At 30.9% G+C, this 20,382-nt stretch overlaps 1 protein-coding gene across 6 annotated transcripts in view; it reads right to left on the bottom strand.

The window, feature by feature from the left end:
• Positions 1 to 20,382, bottom strand: part of LOC145276888 (serine/threonine-protein kinase ULK3-like) — a 169,661-nt gene that overhangs the window by 76,136 nt on the left and 73,143 nt on the right. For all 6 annotated transcript variants that reach the window (XR_013868048.1, XM_080128322.1, XM_080128320.1 and 3 more), the window contains 2 exons: positions 16,321 to 16,476; positions 12,236 to 12,341 (listed from right to left, as the gene is read on the bottom strand). Coding sequence is in view for 5 of the 6 variants with exons in the window: in XM_080128322.1 (XP_079984448.1) it covers positions 12,236 to 12,341; positions 16,321 to 16,476 (262 nt within the window). In the remaining variant the exon portion in view is untranslated. The remainder of the gene's footprint in view (positions 1 to 12,235; positions 12,342 to 16,320; positions 16,477 to 20,382) is intronic.

The raw sequence follows: 20,382 nt of genomic DNA, 5'->3' as shown, positions 1-20,382 counted from the left end.
AGACTTTCGTGTTTCATAATGTCTCTGCAAAGTTCATCATTCGGAAGATTTTTCCTGTTTGGTTACTTCTTGGATGGGGACGTCCGTCGACATGACAATATTTTTATTCGTTGCAGCCCTCTTCTTATTCATCTTTAATATCTTCGCCGTGAACCTTCCATGATGTCCATTCTTGGCCGAAAGAATTCAATTCCTGTTTATTTCAGGGAAATCTGTTTACACTGCGCTTTGGGCATTCCTAAGCATCACCGGCTCATAGCAAATTTTTGTTATTTTTTTTTTTTTGATTCATTATTCGCTTAAATGTAAACAAAACAACGGGTCCATTTGACAACATTCACCCTCTCCGCAGTCTCTTTTTCTTTTCTGTCTTTTTTTTCTTGCCTCTCAATTTTTTTTATAAAAACGCTACCATTTATCACCGTTAAAAAAATGCTCAGTTCAAAAACTGCTTTCTTTATTCGTCCTGCTCGACTTCACTTTTTCTTTCTCTCCCTTTTCCCTTTTCATCAGCTTCGCTGATAGTGGGCTCTCTTGCACATTGGATTTTCAGAGGGAGGGAGGTGTGTGTGTGTACACCTCGAACACTAGTGCGTTTATTTGTTTGTTATTATTATTTATTTATTTATTTACTTATTTTATTTTTATTGAATTTAAATTCACGCTCGCCGAAGGCACGGGGGTGGGGGGGTGCATGCTTTCATATTTATATTTGAATTTAAATTCACCGTTCGCCGTAGGCGTTCCCTAAGAGATAAAAAAAAAAAATTATTCTGTTATGATTATTTCCCAATTTATCAACCGATATCAACCACCCTCTTTACCCATATAACAGTTTATACTTAGGGATTCCTAAGGTGGCGCCAATGCTGTCTAGAGCCCACCAATCTCACTCCCCTATATAAGGCAATAAAAACCTAGACCACTAACTGAAAGTATTTGGGGGTAATTAACATCTTCGATACCGTTTGGCTTCAACAATTTGGCAGCATAAAATGTAAGTGTATTTTTTACTAACTATTTTAAAGATATTCAAAATGTGTTTCATGATTTGAAAATTTATTACCAGCATATTTTTACTTTATTTTTGTTTAATATTTATTTTTATGTGATGCAAAAGTTCGAATTGTTTTGTTTTTTTTTGTAAAAATCAAATATATTCTTTTGTTAGGTAGAAGTGTAATTTATCTTGCCTTTGGTAATATTTATTGGGGTTTCTACTAGTATATTGTTTAATTTTTAATTTTTGAGTCATTATCGAGAGTTAAAAGTCATATGTCGGCCTTTTTTCTTGTTCTCACATAACATCGGGTGAACATAGTGATATTTCTTGGGTGCGTTTCTATCAGTACTTTGATTTCTGATTTCTGAACTATTATCGAGGCTCGAATACGGCTTAAATAATATCACCATTTTTATTTTGTTTTAACTCAATAGACATTATTTTAAGTTAAAAAACACTTTAAAATAAGTTAACGTGCAAAAAAATAAAAGAAAAAATTATCAGGTAGCTGAAAATGTAGCTTCGCTTGTTTTTGGTAACATTTATTCGTTGTGTATTCATTTATTTCACCCCCTTTTCTTCCTTTCTTATTCTGAAAAATCATCCACCAGACGAGAAGCAAAAAAATAAATTTAAGAATTTATAGTGTCTGTTTTACAGGTAAATTTAACAGAAAATGAGCCTCCATATCCAAGTAATTCTAACGTTTAAGGACAGTTAACCAAAGATTGGTATAATATGTAAGTTCTGTGTGTGTATGTATGAGTGTATGTGGGAGGTTACTTTTTAACTGATAATATGCGGGTTTTATGAACTTACCAGTCTAACTTAGGATAAGTTGTAAAAGAATTTAATGAACAATCATAATAATTTATAATGGCCTAAAAATGAAGACGATTTTACTTTAAATATATATAGTAAACTGATCCAACTCTCTAAATTTTAAATTAGTTATTTTTTTTGTTTTGTTTTTTTTAAATATGTTCACATAATCGCCTAAAAATGTAGAATCTCATTTTGAATTATTTATAGCATATTTTCACAAATTAGGCACAATACCATCAAATGTGTGTGAAATTGGAAGTTGTGGTAATACTCTATCTTACACTATCTAGAATCATTTCAGTTATCACAATAGCACATTTATTATAGAGGTCATGATATTTACAATATCCATAATTTTTATTTTCAAAATAGATTTTAAGACCGTCCTGAAGAGAGATTTAGTGGGCTACGCTAGTTTTAAATGGAAACTAAATCATCTCCCAAATGATATTTAAAAATAAATATTGCTTAATATTTTACTCTGTTATTTTGAAGCTATGTGTTCTTGGTGCTTGGTAAAATTGCAAGGGAATAAATAGCAGGGTAAAAGTGGCAACGGCAAAAATGGTAAAAATGCATAAATAGGAAAAATCGCATTTTAGTAACAGAAAATTAGGACTGTTGGAGAAGTGCCGAGCTCAGCTCTCTACTCTCTAGTTTAAAATATGGCTAACCCCTCACCACCAAATTTTAAAATGACTATTTGTAAATAAGTATTTACACTGATGGGAGGTGATAGGTTCTCACTCATATAGTTTAAAAGAGGAACACGGCGTCCCTCCATGCTCGAAAATAAATATTTTGAAAAGTATTTACTCACTCAGTAAAAACCGTAAATGAATTTCAGGTGTCCGGAAAATTGGGCAACAGAAAAGGGACCATTTTGGCCAGCTAGGAAAAAAGGGCAATTATTGAATAAATATTGATTAATAATAAATTGTAGAATGGTTCTTGCGGGGGATATTGTTTTAAGACGAGGCTAACCTCCTTCTCTCCAATTTTTTGTATTAATATAATAATTGTTGAAGAACTTCTTCTAGACTGAGGTAATTTATATTTTTGTTCTGATCCAAAGTGCCCCTTTTTGGGGAGCTGTATATTTCTCACATTAAAAACCGACCTTGTGTTTAACTTTGCATTCGTGGGGAGGCGAGTAAATAGGAACAACAGTAAATACTTTTTAATGCATTTTTAAACTATATTTCAAAAACATTTTTAAAACTATATTTCAAAAACATTTTTAAAACTATATTTCAAAAACATTTTTAAAACTATATCTTAAAAACATTTTTAAAACTATATCTCAAAAACATTTTTAAAACTATATTCCAAAAACATTTTTAAAACTATATTTCAAAAACATTTTTAAAACTATATTTCAAAAACATTTTTAAAACTATATCTCAAAAACATTTTTAAAACTATATCTCAAAAACATTTTTAAAACTATATCTCAAAAACATTTTTAAAACTATATTTCAAAAACATTTTTAAAACTATATTTCAACAACATTTTTAAAACTATATTTCAAAAACATTTTTAAAACTATATCTCAAAAACATTTTTAAAACTATATTTCAAAAACATTTTTAAAACTATATCTCAAAAACATTTTTAAAACTATATTTCAAAAACATTTTTAAAACTATATCTCAAAAACATTTTTAAAACTATATTTCAAAAACATTTTTAAAACTATATTTCAAAAACATTTTTAAAACTATATCTCAAAAACATTTTTAAAACTATATTTCAAAAACATTTTTAAAAATATATTTCAAAAACATTTTTAAAACTATATTTCAAAAACTTTTTTAAAACTATATTTCAAAAACATTTTTAAAACTATATCTCAAAAACATTTTTAAAACTATATTTCAAAAACATTTTTAAAACTATATCTCAAAAACATTTTTAAAACTATATTTCAAAAACATTTTTAAAACTATATCTCAAAAACATTTTTAAAACTATATTTCAAAAACATTTTTAAAACTATATCTCAAAAACATTTTTAAAATTATATTTCAAAAACATTTTTAAAACTATATCTCAAAAACATTTTTAAAACTATATTTCAACAACATTTTTAAAACTATATTTCAAAAACATTTTTAAAACTATATTTCAAAAACTATATCTCAAAAACATTTTTAAACCTATATCTCAAAAACATTTTTAAAACTATATCTCAAAAACATTTTTAAAAATATATTTCAAAAACTAAACTAAACAAAAACAAATGAATCAGAAAAGTGAAAAAATAAATTATTTTTAGAATTTTCTTTTTTTTGGGGGGGGGGGGGGCTTTTGCATTAAAGATGTTTGTTTTTTTTAATTTGACAAACTTCTCATGTTTTCTGTTCATTTATAGTATACAATATTTTAATAAACCTATTGTGAGATATTAACCTATATTTTTTCAATTTGAAATTTTTACCTATTTATTTACTTCTGCCATTTTTTCCGTTGCCATTTTTACCTAAATTCAAGTGTTCTCATTATCTTTTCCAAGTTCAAAATTATATACCTTCAAAATATGTAAAGTACACTTTTATTTTAATTTTATACATATAACGTCTGTCCTTACCTGATGTTGCCCGCTAGCCTTTTTACCTTCATTTTTTTTCTTTTGCTTCTATTCTCAGTCTTTTAATCTAGCCGTTTATTTTACCAAATTATTTTTTTTAAATAGAAAGATAAATTTATTTTTATTAATCAAATAGTTATAATATTGATTGTTACAATAAAGTTGATCTAATGCCTATTCATAAAAATGATTGAATCTAAAAGGTTTATAAACATTCAATCTTTTAATACATAAGCATTTACTAAGAATCAAAGTTCTTAGTGAACTCTGAAGCTAATTTAAACAAATTTCTATAATTTAATGTAAGCCAAAATACTTAATGCACTCATGCTTAAAATAATGTTGCAATATTGTGTCTCTTATTTTCAGAATGAATGTTTAAATTGAATTATCCTCAATGTGTTGCATTGATTGAAAAATGCACGAATACTATTTTGAGGAAATTGCTCATGTCAGCTTAAAATAAGTGAAGAAAATATAACTTTTGTTTATTATACAATTCATAAAAAATTGTTTAAATCTTTATAAAATCTACACATAAATAAAATCAAAATATTAACTGGTGTTTACTATTTTCAGACAAAAATTATGGCAAGCAGATCCAGTGCTAAACACTTACATACACAGCATCGCAAATATCTTCAAAAAGAAAAAGACGAGAAAAGGAAAGAAGAGATGAAAAGAGCACAGTCAATCGATGATTTAACTATGAAACACGCCAAAATTGTCAGAGATTCCTTTAAGCAACAAATCTTGCACGATATTGTCGCTTAAAATAAAACTTGGGATAGAAATGATAGGAAAGCTCAAAGAATTTACAGATATATTGGTGAAATGATTGCAACTGACTTACAACCTTTTTTTGTTATAGAAGACCTTGGTTTCAAAAGACTATTGAAGCACATTTGTCCAAATTATATAATACCTTCTAGAAAGTATATCAAAGAGAATATTGTGCATGATATATATAGGAAGGTCAGAAATAAGATACAGGATGAAATACACACTGCTAGTTATGTATCCCTTACCAGTGATGGTTGGTCTGTTGGTATAGCGAACTTATCTTTTCTAAGTGTGACATCTCATTGGATCAATGAAAACTTTGAGTAAAGAAGTGCAGTTTTAAGAATCACTCCATTTAAAGCATCACACACTGCAGTAAATATTAGTGAAATTATTAAAAATGCAGTAGAAGAATTTGATATTTCTTGCAAAATCCATATTCTTATACGAGATAATGCAGCTAATATGGCAGCAGCAACTGTGCAAACGAATTATTTAGCTTTACCATGTTTTTTACACACGTTACAGTTGACGCTTAACGATGCCATTTTTACACAGAGATTTGTGAAGGTCATGATATCTGTTTGTAAACAAATAGTTGGGCACTTCAGCCATTCACCTGCAGCTTTTGCAAAGTACCAGGAATACCAGAAAAAATTTAATTTGCCCAACCATAGATTTATTCAGGATGTGAATACAAGATGGAACAGTCAATATGCTATGCTCTCAAGAGTATTCGAACAAAAGAATGCTCTTATTTCATATTGCAGTGAGCATGTAAAACCACATTCTTTGGAATCCAACCAATGGAAGATGTTAGAAAAAATATTAAAAATACTGAAACAATTTAATGAATGCACAAATGTACTGTCTAGCAGAGAAGCAACTACATCTTATATTATACCACAAATTAAAGTGATTCATCATTTTTTTAAAAGGGGAGAAGATAGAGGACTATTTCATGGGTTAGATTCAACACTTTCAGCATGGAAAACTTCTTTTAATGCTAGATTTAATAATTATTTATAGGATAAAAACCTTATTCTAGCAACATACCTCAATCCCAGATTCAAGTCATTAAACATTAAAAATATACATGAATATATCATCGAAATGAATTTATCAAAGTCTGGATAAAATAGATAAAGAGAAAACATTTAGAAATTTTTCAAATTGAAAACGAAATTATATCTACATTTAAAAGTAAGCATTGAAATTCTACTTTTGAGCGATATTTGTGAACCCACTAAAAACAAAATTATTTTAGAATTTAGGATGGAGAGTTAGTAGCCCATATAAATTTCGGGCAATTATTAAATAAATATCAATTGAAAATAGCTTGTTGTTCAAGAGTCTTTTTAAAAGTCCCCCCCCCCAAAACTATATTAAAAAGAAAATTTAAATGTGAAGGGTTCTTTAAAACCAAATAAAATCGATGTCTATAAGTTATGAGCATGCTTTGTACTATTGTTTACATATTGAGTGTTTCTATTTACTTGTGCCCCCCCCCTCCACAGAAAGTACAGTTAGACACAAAGTCGTTTTTAAATATGGGGAATATCCCGCTCCCAAAAGGGGCACTTTTGGTCGGAACAAAAATTAAAATTGCATCAGTCATTTCTCCTTCATTGAACGAAAATAGGTGAAGTGTAGCATCAGAACATGTACAAAACTTTGTTAATGTTTTGGTTGATGTGACTTCGAACCAAAATTCTGTGCAGATTCTCAATTTCAACCAAAAAATTCCCACATTCGAGAGCTAAAAACAGAACAATTAGTATATTAATATTTTTTTAATTGGGGTGGGGGATTGAGGAGTCCTCTTCTGCAGAACCGGGTTCAAATTAATTTTCAATCGATATTTATTCAATAATTTCCCTTTTATTCTTAGCTGGCGAAAATGGCCCTTTTCCGTTGCCCAATTTTCTTAAATTCCTTAATTTAATATAAAATGATCACCCGTTTCCCAGCCATTCTAATCATTTTAAACCAGATAACTAATTTTTTTACCATTGACTCACAACCCAATCGGCAAAATCATAAAAACACAATCGCTTTATTTTTTGTATTATCACGGACTTAGGTTAGTAGTAGGAAAGGGCTGTGTCGTTTATAAAATGGAGAATCAAACTTTTCTTTTCGCAAACAAAAAGTTATAATTGCAATAGGCGAAAAATGAAAACGGAATAAAAAAACGATAATTTCACGAGAATACATTATTTACATCTTTGTACCGTTTTACACGTGACTATTTAATGAAATATAAATATTGCCTATAAACACTCATGATTATAAAAAAATAAATTAATATAAAACGATTAGGAATTTAAAATAGAGGGTCAATTTCACAAATAAATTTAACGTAAAATGAGCTGCTTTTCCAAAACATTGTAGTGTTACCAATTTTACATTATGTGCGCTTATTGAAGGAGGGGGGGGGGTCTACTTTTTAAGCGATTACACATGGTTTTACAACGTTGCAAATCGAACTTAATTTAGTGGGAAACAATTTAGATAACATCCGTAAAGAATTAGGGTAGTCAGAAACGATGATCATTTTATGTTAAATTTATATTTGAAACTGATCTCACACTCTAAATTCTAAAATGATCGCAGTACTTGTGCAGTTTACGTCCCCCATTAAAAAACGAAAATTAAAAAAAAAAAACAATTATATTCTACGTACCCGTCATGGAATGAAGTTCTCATAAAAATTTTCACTTAATTTCATCAAGTAGTTTTGTTTTTATCGCTAAAAGCATTTATTCGAGCCATTCGAAACAGTCAATCTAAACTAAGCCATTAGCCTTGATTTTGGTCGAAATGTAATGGATTACTTCCCTTTGATATCAATTAAGCGATTTATTAGAGAAATTCCATGTTCCCGAGATTGAAAACAAGCTGTAAAAACAAAACTACTTGATGAAATAAAGTGAAATTTTTTTAGAACATCATTCCATAACAGGTACGTAGAATATAATTGTTTTTTGAAATTTTCGTTTTTTATTGAGGGACATAAACTGCACAAGTACTATGATCGCTTTTCTTTCCGCCAATTTAAAAAAAATGTTCTAACACGTAATCTATAAAAGTTATATTTCATTTTAGAATAAGGGTTTAGCTCCATGTTAATCTACAAAGTCGTTATTGTTGTTGTGGTCGTCGTCATCATCACCATTTGCACTTCGTTTTGTTTTATTTTTTATAGCAAAGTAAATCGATTTAATAACCTACCAAATTTTTATAATTAAAATAAAATTTTAGTTCATTCATAGAGAGAAGGCACAGAAAGCTCACGCAATCTCACGTTAAAAATGTTTTACTAAATAGTAACATTATTATATAGAAATTCGTTCGTAACAATGACAGGTGGCGTTGTTAAATATATTGTTCTTACATCGTTTTCTTATTTTGCCTACCAATCTTTGAATATTTTCAACTATTTAAATATTTATGTAAGTAGCATGTTATACAGTAAATACGAACTGATACTATATAGCTTTGTTTAAAAATCAAAATAAAGGTTTTGTTGTCTTATAATTGTTAATCAATTACAGAGCAAACATCTGAGAAAAAATATACGCGGACATTACCCAGGGTTTCATGTAATAATTTGAAAATTGACAAAAGAAAAAAAAATCAAAAAACAAAACACATCTCTAATTAAATATGCATAAATTTTAAAAGAATCGGAATCGGAATAGGATCGGAATCGGTAATTGTATTGGAATTGGGAAAAATTTTGGAATCGTCCCATCACTAATATATATATATACACACATACACATGTATATATATATATATATATATATATATATATACACACACACACATATATATATATACACAAAGATATACATGGATATATACACACATGCATATACATGTATATATACACACATACATATACATGGATATATATATACACACATACATATACATGGATATATATACACACATACATATACGTGGATATATATACACACATACATATACGTGGATATATATACACACATACATATACGTGTATATACATGTATATATATATATGCACATACATATACATGTATATATATGCACATACATATACATGTATATATATGCACATACATACGTATATATACACGTATATATATACACACATATACATGTATATATATACACGTACATATATATATCCACATACATATACATGTATATATATACACACATACATATATATATACACACACACACACATATATATATAAACACACATACAGATACATGTATATATAAACACACATACATATATATATATACACACACACACATATATATATAAACACACATACAGATACATGTATATATAAACACACATACAGATACATGTATATACATACACACACATACATATACGCATGCATATACATGCATATATATATACACTTACATATATATATACACATACATATACATATATACACATACATATACATATACATATATATATACACTTATATATACATATATATATACACACTTACATATACATATATATATACACACACTTACATATACATATATACACACTTACATATACATATATACACACTTACATATACATATATATATATATATATATACACTTACATATACATGTATATATATACATGTATATATACACACACATACATGTATACACACATATACATGTATATATACGCACACATACATGTATACACACATATACATGTATATATACGCACACATACATGTATACACACATATACATGTATATATACGCACATATACATGTATACATATAGACACACATGTGTATGTGTATATATATATATATATATATATACACACACACGTATATATATGCACATACATGTATATACACTCACATATATACACACACACACACACATATATATATATCATTCAAACAGTCATGTTGTAATATATGGTTAAGTGGCAGTTTTAGTCATTTAGAACTGCTTTAAAGCTTCACCGCTGACTCATTTTGGGACCAAATTTTAAACAATATAGTTTATAGATTATCTATCTTCTCAGCTAAAATATGAAAAAAATATTTTCAATTTTCGTTCAGTAAAACACAAGTTATGATGAATTTCCTGCTGTTCAAAATCGTAAAAATGTGTAAGGAGGAGCGGCACATTTTATAACTGTTTTCCATAGCAACCATGTCGCTTCACCGACTACTGTTGCTACTATTTCACTGCTGTCTCAAAAAGAGAAGTAACAAGTGAAACAGAGAGAATGAAAGCATGATTGGGGGGATTTTAGTGAAAGCAGACGACTGCCATACATTGTTATTGGAGATGTGTTTATGGGGCAAAAAAAATAAGACAAATTAAACAAACAAGTGAATTTATTGGAAGCCTGGAAAAATCATGGATTATGCGAGCATGAAAGTAATATGGTTAAGCTTAACCATGATAAAATAAAGGACTATTGTTTCAATCTTTTTTTTTATTACATTTTCACCCCAAACAAGACACATTGCTACTTTGGTGTGGGGCTACTAACAGGGACATAAGCTACTGGAGTACTATGTAAGGAGTTGGGCAGCAAGATGTCGGTTCACGTTACACTTCTGCATGTCAGTACAGTTGGGGAAGCAGAGACCTGGAAGAGAATTCCAAAGTGTAGCGGTTCTGGGGAAGAAACTACTGGAGTAGAAAGCTCTCTTACATCTAGGGATCTCTACTGTGTATGGGGTGAGATTTAGCTGCTTGTCGGGTTTGTCGGGAGTATTTATGTTGTGGGGGCACGAGTGCTTGCAGTTCGTCAGAGCATTCACCATTAAAATACTTGTAGAACAGGCAGAGGGATGCAACATTTTGTCGATGAGACAGAGGCTGAAGCTTAGATGACAGTTCAAGACCTATCAGGATGGCGACTCTTTTTTGGACTCTGTCCAGGAGCAAGAGACTAGTAGCAGATGCATCAGCCCAAATATGATAACAATACTCCATATATGGGCGAATGGTGGCCTTATAGAGGTACAGGATACTTTTGGGCGTTACTAGCTTTCTAGCACAGCAGAGAGAGTCCATCCTCTTCGCAGCAATCCTGACAATGCTCTCAATGTAATTGTTCCAACTCATGTTTCCTGTGAACGTTAGGCTAAGGAGTTTAAAAGATGTACTTTCAGATAAAGAGTCTTTAGCCATTGCTATTGGTGGTAGAGAAGATTTCTTTTAATTATTGAAGGAAACAAGTTTAGTCTTGGCAGCATTGAATGCGACCATCCATTTTTGTCCCCATTCCATTACAGATTGAAGGTTATCCTCTAGTGTTTCTGCCATTTCCATAGATATGTATTCATTTGTTTTCCTGTCATGCCTGTTATAGAGCGTGGTGTCATCAGCATATATACTCATCTCAGAGGTAGTTGTTAAAACTGGAAAAGAAAAGGACAAGTAAAAAATATGATACATTTATAACTTAAAATATTGCAGCATTAAGAATTTTTTTTAAATTCAATTTATAACATAATATAATCAATTCTTAATGCTGCAATATTTTAAGTTATACATTTATTTTATTTTTTACTAAAATACCTTGTCCTTTTCTTTTCCAGTTTTAACAACTAGTCCTTTACTTTTCCATGTTTAAGCTTAACCATATTACTTTTCATGCTCAAATTTTTCTATTGTAATATATACACATACACACACATACACATATATACATATATGTATATATGTGTATGTGTGTGTATAAAACAGTACTTCCATTTTGATTCTTTTCTTTTTGATCAATCACAGCAGATATCAATTGTTATTTTGTTCTGAAACCTTTGAAGAAAAACCCTGCTGCTATTTAGTATAGTCTGTGCATATTTCTATTTGCCCCCTCCCTTCATCAAACTACAGAGAGATACAATAATAATATAGACTCACAGACGCTACATTAAAATGGAAAGTTAGTTGTATCGATTTTTTAAATAAAAGATAATGTAGAATAATATAGTTTCTATTGAAGAGACTTTTATATATTAGATGAATAGAATGCTTACAATGTATAGCAGCAACAAAATGTTCAAGGGCATCACCATAGAGTTGAACAGCATCATGGATATTTTCAGCCTTATCTGCCTCCACAGCTTTGCTGACAATTATTTTCTAAATACAAAAATAAATTAAGTTTCATCACACGTTGATTATTATTTTGTAATATTTATGAGATGATATGAAAAAATAATCATTTTGACTTTTATACAAAATATTAAATGAAAGTAATCATTTTAATTATAAGGAATAAATAAAATGAACTCATTTTTTCCCGTCTGATTTTGACATTAATAGGATTAAAAATCAAGATATTTCATGCAAATATAATATGCACAAACGGCAGAACAATATCTGAGGTGTGTTATAGGCTTATTATTTCTCAAATTCCTCGATAATCTTAGATTTCTATACTTTTTCTGTTGAGAAGTCACGGCCAAAATCGGTTAAGATCAATGGAAGTGGTAAAATATTTTCTCTCTAATAAATTCCTCCTCCCTCTGCCACCACTTAACACCGTTTGGGGATCGTTCACAAGGAACAGTTGAGAAGAGAACACCGGTTTGGCTTCGTAGTTCTTTCATGTGAAGTTATTTAAAATCACTAAACTAAGCTGCAGTGCTCTGTGGCGTAGTGGTTAGCGTGCTGGAAAATTCACATTATATTTTCACGTACGCGCCGTAGTCGTTTTTTTTTTTTTTCCTAAACAACTGGAATGGACTTTTCTTGGTGGCCGAACTGTTAATGTTACAGATGTTTTTGTTTTTTTTTTTACACTTTATTTTCCTACTTTTACTCATGACTCCGGATTTGATCCTTCCTACTTACCTACTATAACATTTTTTAAAACTCCCCCCCCCCGTCCCGGAAACAAACACTCGGGCAACGCCGGGTACCCCCGCTAGTAAGGAATAATCTTTTAATGTTATATCAGTAAAGTTATTATGAACACCTGTTGAAAAGTTTTTTTGATGTGTAGCTTTACAAATTTATGTTGTAAAATTAGCAGCTATGTTCATCATCATCAGCATCATAATCATAATGTTGAGTTTAACGTCTGTTTTACATACTTGTACGTTTTGGATAGCTTTTAGAAATTAACTTCCAAATTAATCTATCTCTAGCCAGGTCTTTATTCCTCTTTCTCTCAAATCATTACTTATCGCTTTCCAGGTTTCCCTTGTCTTTCCCCTGCCAACTGATGTTCTTACTGCAACTGTTTTACATTTAACCCAACAAGTCTCATTCATTCTTTCAATTTGACATAATCAATAAAGTTTCCTTTAATAATTCTGTACACATCTCCCTATACTACACAGATTTAATCTTCCTCTGACGCCATCAGAACTAAGCCTGTTATTAAGACTCACATTAGACATTCATTGTATTCTTTTCATGTCATTTCTTTCTATGCAATGCATATATTCAACATATTGTGGCCTAATGCTAACACAAAGCTGTCCTTCAAGTCTAGCTTAACAAAATATACATTTCATTGGGTTTTTTTTAAATTTTTTTTTACCAAAAACGTTCTCTTGCATTTGTTTAAAGATAGTTGTAAGTTAAAATAACTTATGTTACTTTATGTTTTTCTCTTCATTTTGTTGGGGTCAACTTCATAGAAAAAGAAAAATACACGTCAAATGTGGTTGACGGTTGCCACTATTGTAGGTTGCATGATTAGCACACATTTTAAATAGAAAACCGTGGTTCTGTTTTTCAAATCATTATTGTACAAGTTGAAAATTTAGAAAATCGAATGATGTAACATAATTTTTTATTAAATGATTAAAATCATTTTTTTCATTCTGAAAATTTTGTTAAAACAAATAATTCATAGAAGAAGACTTAGAGTTTTTATTTTTCACTTTTTTCAATAGAAATGATTATAACTCTTCTTCTAATAGAAATAATTATGATTCTTCTTTTAATAAAAATAATTAAAATTCTTTTTTTTCCAAAAAATAATTTTAATTTTTTTTCTTCCAATAAAAATAATTTTAATTCTTCTTATAATAGAAACTATATTAATCCTCTTTGTTCCAATAGAAATAACTATTTTTTTTTCTAATAGAAATAATATTAATCCTACACTTTCCACAATAAATAATTGTTATACTTCTCTTCCAATAGAAATAATTGTAAATATTTTTCTTTCAATTTAAATAATTGTAATATTTTTACTTCTAATTTTTCTTCTTCCAATAGAAATAATTGTAATTTTTCTTTTTCTAATAGGAATGATCATAGTGATTTTTCTTCTAATCTATATATCTATATATATATATATATATAAGTGAAAATGTGTGTTAGTGTATGTGTGTGTGTGTGTGTGTGTGTGTGTGTGTGTGCATTTTTGAGTAGTCCGCCAAAGGCTTTTTTCGCTGGGCTTCTCGGTCAGCTCACTCCTTAAAACATTTTATATAATGTCTAAATCATAATATCTACGACTTAAGAATGGGGGTCACGGCTATCTTTAATTTGCCTGACTTTTATGCGCTATTTTCAAGATATTTTTCATTACACTTTTCAGTATAAAAAAAGCGAATGATTAGCACTTCCTCTCCCCTCGTGGCCAAGACGGTTAGGTCTTAAGAGTTGTTTTTTTTCGTTTCCACCTTCGCCTCAAGGCCTACCTACCTACTAAAACTTTTTTTTTCTTTTATACCTCCAAACACCCGACCAATGTTTTTTTGTTTTTTTTTAAACAGGGTTGTTTTTATCTACCTCCAAACATCCGGGCAATGCCAGGTACCACCACTAGTCTATATATATAAAAGACAAAACGGCCATGCGTGTTTTTGTATGTCCAGCAAAGGCTTTTTTCACGGCGGTTCTTAGGAGGGTTACTATTTTTTAGAACTTTTTATATATTCCTTAGGTTATAATATCGAAGATTTACGACATTTACAAAATTCACGCTATTCCTTCCTCCCACTTGTTTGTTCGCGTTTTTCATATAAAAGCGAAGGCAGCTTCCTAGCTTTCATGCCATGGACGTCCAGAAGCAATTAGCTTTGATCAATGTGGGGAAACCCTCTTATCAGACAATTGCTATTCATTTGGACACCCCTTTTTGTGGGGAGCATGAACTCATTCACTTAACTTTCACTTTCTGCATGTCAACTTTTTGATCGCTATGGTCTCGTAGCGTAGCGGTAAGTTTTCACGTTTCCTTTCACTTTCTTTTCTGCCTTCGTATCAAGGCTTCGGGTTTGAGCCTACCTGCCTACTAACACTTTTTTTTATTTTTTCACATTCTTTTCCTTCTTCGTTGTTCAGATTCGAGCCTGCCTCACTACCACTTTTTTTTCCTCCACACACACCTACAAACACCCGGGAAACACCGGGTACCCCCGCTAGTCTATAAAATAAATCTCACCTGCCTGTTTAAATGTGCGAATGTATGCATGTCTCGCAAAATCTTTCGACGGAGGCGATGGATTTTCACGAGATCAATATCATTTTGAAGCTTGACCATCCGGATGAAAAAAATGGCCAAAAATATTAATTCCTTCACCCTCAACCGGGCACTTTTCTACAGGGAAGGGTCGCTTTTTCACCAATATTTAAAAAAGTCATCGTCTCTTTTTGATTGTCTAGCCTTAATTTAAACCTACGTCATTTCTGGTTTGGCGATGGCCGCAACAGCTAATACATCAGGGTTTTTTTTTTCATTTTCTTTTCCTCCTTCGTGGTACGGGTTCGAGTCTGCCTGCCTAATACCACTTTCTTTTTTCTTTGCTTAACCAACACTTTTCTGCCTTCACTTCACGAGTTCAAGCCTGCCTACTACAACTTTTTTTTTTTTTGCTCAACACACACCTCCAAACATCTGGGCAACACTGGGCACCCAGGCTTGTATATATATATATATATAAGGCAAAATGTGTGTGTGTGTGTGTGTGTGTGTGCATTTTTTGTGTATGTCTGCCAAAGGCTTTTTTTGTAGAGGCGCTCGGTGGGGTCACTCATTCTTAAAACTTTTTATATGCTCTCTAGATTATAATAACAAATAGCAAATAAAACTAAGTTCATTTTAGAATAATAAGTTATAAAATGTTAGTGACAAAAAAAGCACATTTCTACTTACTGCTTTTTCCAAAGAAGTCGATGAAGGTGCATGTTCAAGATCAATAAATGGATGGCTGAAAAATTCAGTAAATTCAATACGTTCGTCTGGATTTCTCTTTAATAAGCGTAATAATAAATCACGACATTTGTGAGATACTTCTACACCATAAGGAAGCTGGAAATAATAAAATAATGTTATTTTACAGATGGAAAACATGCTCAGATGTAGATATTTATTGTTTTTATAATCTACCAAAGCAGATATATTTTTCTTATGGAAATCACATTTTTTCTCATCTATTAAATGTGTAAAATATAAAAACAGCAAGCATAATATTCAATGCAAGATTATCAAATATGAAGCAGCTCATACAGGCCAACATTCCCAAACCTCTTCCAAGCAAGATATCATCTTTAGCCGATTATGTTGAACTTCATTGTCAACCTTGTTACTTTTAATTGTGAAGTTTAGTTTTGTTAATAAGGTCCCCTTGAAGAAACCTTGAAGATTTTTCATGATAAATTAAAAAATTATTATGATGATCTAACAAAAACAGTCCCTATTCAGTAAAAGACTTGTTAAGTTAAAAACATGTAGGAATGCTATAGAACGTCTGAAAGCGAATATTACGAAAACCAAAGAGATGAACAATGAACCAAAGTGATGAACAGTGGTTGTAACAAAACTCTCAGCAAGAGGAAGGTTTTCCTGTTCAGTTTGTGGAAAGTGAGTGAATGAAATCTTTTATGATATTTGTAAACATTGGTTACACAAGAAGTGAAGTAGAATTACTGGTATGTTAAGAAAGGATGACAAAAGATAATGAATAATTGGTAATCAACAATTTCTACACTATCCAATAACCATGAGGTCACTTGCGTGGGAACCAAAAAGGCTAAGATGCTTGCCCAGTGGTTTGCTTCCAACTCCATTTTAGATCCCACAAACCACTCTCTCCCAAATTTTCCTTTACGAACAGAAGCCATACTTATAGATCTGAAAATAACTCCTTCTCATGTCAGTGATGAAAAAAACCTAGATACCTCCAAGGCATGTGGGCCTGACTTCATCCTTGCTATTCTAATCAAGAAATGTTCCACTGAGCAAATACTTGTCCTCTCTAAATTCTTCAACAATTCTTGCCTCTGTGGTACAAGTATTCAAGAATTCTGGTGAAAGAACTGAACCGCACAATTATCGCCCTGTCAGTCTCCTCTTCCTTTTCATTAAAATCTTTGAGTCATCTATATATATATATAAAAGCGAAAATGTATGTATGTTTGTTTGTGTGTATGTATGTGTGTATGTTTGTGTGTCTGCTAAAAACTTTCGACACACGCGACGAAAATTCACAAACTCGGTATCATATCGAAGCCCCATCCTTCGCTTGCAAAATATTGAAAAATTGGCCAAAAACGTTAACTTTTTCACCCCGAAATCGACAATTTTCCACAGGGGAGGTCAACAAAAATGGGTTTCTCGTAACGATGCCTGATTCTACGCATGTGTCAGATGACATCATGACGTCGTGACCTGATTTACTTTAAATAGTTGAAAAACCGAGTAAACTTCATCTCCGTCGCTTTAGCGCAGTTGGTTAATGCGTTTGTTCATTATCTAAACGTTTTGGGTTCGAATCGTGGTGTGAGATGTTTTTTTTTTTTCGATTTTTTAAATTTAAATATTGAACCCTGTATTATTTAAGCCACTTTTCACGTAACGTTCGTTTTCCTGGTTTTTTCTTTACTTCGCTTATTCTAAGTGACACCCGGGTATCTACCGATTTTTTAAATTTTAATATCGAAACAGGCTCATTTAAGCCATTTTTCACATGTTCGTTTTTCTGTTTTCAACGTTCGTTTGCCTTACGTTAGATTTTTTTGTGTTTTTTTTAATGTTTTGATTACCCCCCTCCCCCCGCTTAATTAAAACGTTGTTTTCTTTTCTTACTTCGCTTATAACAATGCTTACATCGTCGTCGTAACACTCAACGACTTTCAAACATCTTTCACTAACTCATTCTGGCTGGACGATTTTATTTTCACACTTCGCCTCAGGACGTCGGGTTCCATCCTACCCCCCCTCCCCGATTATTTTTTTATTTAACACCACACACACCTACAAACACATGGGCAACGCCGGGTACCCCTGCTAGTTAATCAATAAAATGCTAGTTCACCATCTCATAAATGCTAAATTTCTTTCTAACCAACAATATGGATTTAGGCAAGACTGTTCTATTGCAGATATTTTAACCATCACTGGATAAGACAGATATAGATAGAACTGTAGCCCTTGATATATCCAAAGCCTTTAACACAATTTAGCATGAAGGGTTTCTCATACAAAATCCTATGATATTTGGACAAATACTTAACATAATCAGATCCTTCCTAGGCAAGAGAACAATCTAGGTTGTCCTCGATGGCTGTACATATAAACAACATGATATTAATGCCTCAGAAGTAGAACCTAGAACCTTTATTATTCCTGATATTCATAAATGACCTGCCTGATAATATTCTGTCTGATGGCACCACACTTTATAATAGACATGAGGGAAAAACAAATGTATACATATCCAAAGTGATCATAGAAATTTTACAAAACTGTCTCCAGTGAAATGTAAATGGTTGGTAACATTTAATGCTACTATGCTTCTTTGCTTTTAACAACTACAAGAAATCTTCTCAACCATTGATTGCTATGATTAATAGCACCCTGAGAAATACTTTCATGGAATATGTTTAATGAACTCATAGCATTTGTGCCAGGCTCAACATACATACTTCTGACAGGCTCAACAAGCAACAAAATCCCACCTCTTCACTGTTTAGGTCTCTAATTGCTGGAAAGCCTTCTACTTAAATAGTTTCTTCCCTTGTACTACTCGACTTTGGAATTCTCTCCCAGTTTCCTGCTTCACTAACTGTACTAACCTGAAAAAGTTTAAATGTTATGTGAACAGACATCCCGCTGCTCAACTCCTCACAGTCCCCTGTTAGACATGATCCCAAATAGTAGCCGCTTATGCAATATGCCTTGTTTGAAAAGGAGTAAAAAAAAATAGAAACACATAGAAATCAGATGTGGACAAAGTATATTTGGATGGCAGAAAGTTTTGTGTCAGTAAATTTAGAATAGTTAAGGTAGAGGTCCACATCACAAGGGAAGGCCAAGTAAAACATGGGAGGGAGTAATAAAAATAGAGAGAAAGAGGGTTAATTTAGTAGTTAATTTCTTAAAGCTGTCCCACACAATAGCATGTAAAACTTATTGATAATGGTACAGAGTTCTGTTTTAATGTTTATCAATTTGTAAAAATGAGGTTCTATCTAGTTTCTCTAGCAATTTTAATGTTAGTTTTTTCAAAACCGAACAGAGAGAGGGTGTTTCTTGACTGTACAGAATCTTTCATGCCACACAAGCACCAACTCTGCAGGCAAGTAAAGAGATCTTTCATTATTTTTATGAGTCTCTTCAAAATATTGAAGCAGTAAGTATCGAAAGGAAATAAATTTTAAAACTTTCAATCTTTATTTATGATGATTTGCTAAGAATTTTAAAATCAGTTTAAATGACTTTCTACTCAACAATACAAATGCTTTCAAAACACACAAACAGTACATTTTGCATTCATTATTAGAAACGTATGATTCTTCTATTGTGTGAAGTTGAATTTGTCATTTTATTGCTAGAGCGAAAAACGGGCCAACATTATAAATGTATAGAGAATTAAATTTTTTTTTTTAAATATGATTTTTGAAAGTTATTGGGAGGAGTGTATGGGGGGAGAGTAAAGATAAAATAACTCATTCTTTTTTTTTTTGTTGTTTAATTATTAATAATAGATTAAAATGACTGACTTATTTAAGATTGAACGAAATACATTAATGGTGAATTTAATTGTATAACTTAACATCATTATTAGATTTTTTTTTTCATTAGCTAGTTGGTTGAGGATAGCTTAAAAATAAAAAAAAAATAAAAATTTAGACTCACTGATTTGTTTGCTTGGGTAATGGTTAGAGTAGCTTTGTTTTTAATTTATAATTTACAACTAAATTGCAACTTATTAAA

The sequence above is a fragment of the Euprymna scolopes genome, chromosome 5, assembly GCF_053919585.1.
Source record: "Euprymna scolopes isolate OS-2025 chromosome 5, ASM5391958v1, whole genome shotgun sequence".
Lineage (NCBI taxonomy): Eukaryota > Metazoa > Mollusca > Cephalopoda > Sepiida > Sepiolidae > Euprymna > Euprymna scolopes.
The sequence above is the reverse complement of the archived record's forward strand: the minus strand, read 5'-3'. Positions and strand labels throughout refer to the sequence as shown.